Below are 2,667 nucleotides of genomic sequence, written 5' to 3'. Positions count from 1 at the left end.
TTGAGCTGGTCAATTTAATGATAATAATAACAGTGTTGAGCTGGTCAAATTAATGATAATAATAACAGTGTTGAGCTGGTCAATTTAATGATAATAATAACAGTGTTGACCTGGTCCATTTAATGATAATAATAACAGTGTTGAGCTGGTCAATTTAATGATAATAATAACAACAGTGTTGAGCTGGTCAATTTAATGATAATAATAACAGTGTTGATCTGGTCACAGTTAAGATAATAATAACAGTGTTGATCTGGTCCATTTAATGATAATAAAAACAGTGTTGAGCTGGTCCATTTAATGATAATAATAACAGTGTTGAACTGGTCCATTTAATGATAATAATAACAGTGTTGAGCTGGTTTATTTAATGATAATAATAACAGTGTTGAGCTGGTCCATTTAATGATAATAATAACAGTGTTGAACTGGTCCATTTAATGATAATAATAACAGTGTTGAGCTGGTCCATTTAATAATGATAATAACAGTGTTGAGCTGGTCTCATTGATGACTGATTATATTGTTTTCTCCGTCGTGCGGCTCATTGTGACAGTTAGCCTGTTAGCCTGTTAGCTCCGAGGCTCAGACACCACCGGAGCTCGAGGACTCTCGGGGAGCCGGACTATGTAAAGCACCTTAAACCCCCCCGGGTCCATAAATGACCACTAACGAGCTGGAAGGGGACAACATATGGCGGGTATGACTTGAACAATGGAGGGGGAGAGAGCGCTGGCAGCACAAAGACTGTCCGCCATGTTTAACCGTCCCTTTAAATCCAGCTCCGGCCGACTACAGCGGACTAATTCAGCCTCCGCGCCCTCCTAACCTCCCGCAGCGACTCTCCAGACTCACCGGAGGCGGCCGGACTTTACAGATCCCCGTTTTCTCCGCGATCGGCCGGATCTTATTGATAAAAGCATACGGGTCCCGGAATTCTTCCCAGCTAGGCTCGAACACCGGGCACTCCGGGGGAGGCTTGAACTCGTCCGCTCGATGCAGGCTCATCGTTCCGGCCCGATGGAAGCGGACAGGTCGGCGTGCGGCGGCGGATCACCGGGCTGCTTTAGTTTCTATTTATCCCGTCGGTTCACCGTGAGAGTCGGTGGCAGCGAGGCGACATCAACACAGACCGAGGAACACACACACACACACACATAACCGACGCACACACACACGAGCACGCACAGTGGAGAGAATGTTCCAAGGCAGCGAGCACGTCCGCCCGAAAAACTAGACCCCACTAGTTGAAAGACGCTGTGCGGCAGATGATGCGGGAGTTTCCGCAGTTTGCCGTCAAATGTGCGCATTACACTGCAACAACTGCCCTATACTACTCCATCCATCAACCATCCATCAACCATCCATCAACCATCCATCAACCATCCATTCCAAAACATGAACTTTATTAATGGTCTTGAATTTCCTCCATTTGTACACAATCTGTCTGACTGTGGATTGGTGGAGTCCAAACTTTTACAGATGTTTTGTAACATTTTCCAGCCTGATGAGCATCAACAATTTTTTTCTGAGCTCCTCAGAAATCTCCTTTTTTCCTGCCATGATCCACTTCTATAAACATGTTGTGAAGAGCAGACTTTGATAGATCCATCCATCCATCCATCCATTTTCTTTACCCGCTTCTTCCATTTTGGGTCACGGGGGTCGCCGGTGCCCATGTCCAGCCGTCACAGTGCGAGGGGCGGGGGACACCCTGGACAGGTCTCCAGTCCATCACAGGGACACATAGAGACAAACGAGACAAACAACCATTCATTCTCTCACTCACACCTAGGGACAATTTAGAGTTACTAATCAGCCTAACATGCATGTTTTTGGTCTGTGGGAGGAAACTGGAGTACCCAGAGAAAACCCATGCATGCACGGAGAGAACACGCAAACTCCACCCAGAAAGGCCCCCGGACCGGGATTTGAACCAGCAACCTTCTCGCTGAGAGGCAGCAGCTCTACCAGTTGCGCCATCGTGCTGTCCTGATCATCATCATCCCATTGAATGAAAACACCTGACTCTAATTTCACTTTCAAATTAACTGATAATCCTAGAGGTTCACATAATTTTACCACTCATATGTAATATCAGATGCTGCCTCTCAGCAAGCAGGTCGCCCTGGTTCAAATCCTGGTCCGGGAGCCTTTCTGGATGGAGTTTGCATCTCGCTGTGCATGTGTGGGTTTTCTCCCACAGATCGTTACATTTATCAAAAACATGCATGTTAGGCTGTAACTCTATAGGTGTGACTGAGAGAATTTCATTCATTCAACCTTTATTCATACAGGTTAACCCCACTGAGCCTCTGGGACTCATTCACAAGAGAGACCTGATTTTAACAAAGAGCGATGACAACAGTGGACAATCATAAAGGATGTGCACAAATTGTGATTTTTTTTTTTTAACAAGTGAAAATAAAACGTAACAAAAAAAACAAAAAAAAAACAGCTAGATTGTAGGGCGGTGTAGAAAAGTAAAACCAGGAACATGTCTGCATTGGTTTTTGCCCGGAACTCATCAGATGTTTGAAGCCACTTAGAGAGGTCAAGGTCGAGAGCTTCAGATCTTTTTGCAAAACATTCCAAGAAACAGGAGTGGAGTAGGAGAAGACCCTTTTGCCAAGTTCAGTCCTCATTGAGGGAACACTGCAGGTAATA

At 45.2% G+C, this 2,667-nt stretch overlaps 2 protein-coding genes across 4 annotated transcripts in view; one reads left to right on the top strand and one right to left on the bottom strand.

Moving 5' to 3' along the window:
* Positions 1-1,172, bottom strand: part of kdm5bb (lysine (K)-specific demethylase 5Bb) — a 109,905-nt gene extending 108,733 nt beyond the window's left edge. For both annotated transcript variants that reach the window (XM_037684694.1, XM_037684695.1), the window contains exon 1: positions 856-1,172. In XM_037684694.1, the coding sequence (XP_037540622.1) occupies positions 856-1,008 (153 nt within the window). In that variant the 5' untranslated portion in view covers positions 1,009-1,172. The remainder of the gene's footprint in view (positions 1-855) is intronic.
* ptpn1 (protein tyrosine phosphatase non-receptor type 1) overlaps positions 1-2,667 on the top strand; it is a 34,429-nt gene that overhangs the window by 10,772 nt on the left and 20,990 nt on the right. The window lies entirely within an intron of this gene.

The sequence above is a fragment of the Nematolebias whitei genome, chromosome 11, assembly GCF_014905685.2.
Source record: "Nematolebias whitei isolate Nwh7 chromosome 11, NemWhi1, whole genome shotgun sequence".
NCBI classification, from domain to species: domain Eukaryota; kingdom Metazoa; phylum Chordata; class Actinopteri; order Cyprinodontiformes; family Rivulidae; genus Nematolebias; species Nematolebias whitei.
Note: the sequence above shows the minus strand (reverse complement) of the source record. Positions and strands in the feature narration are given on the sequence as shown.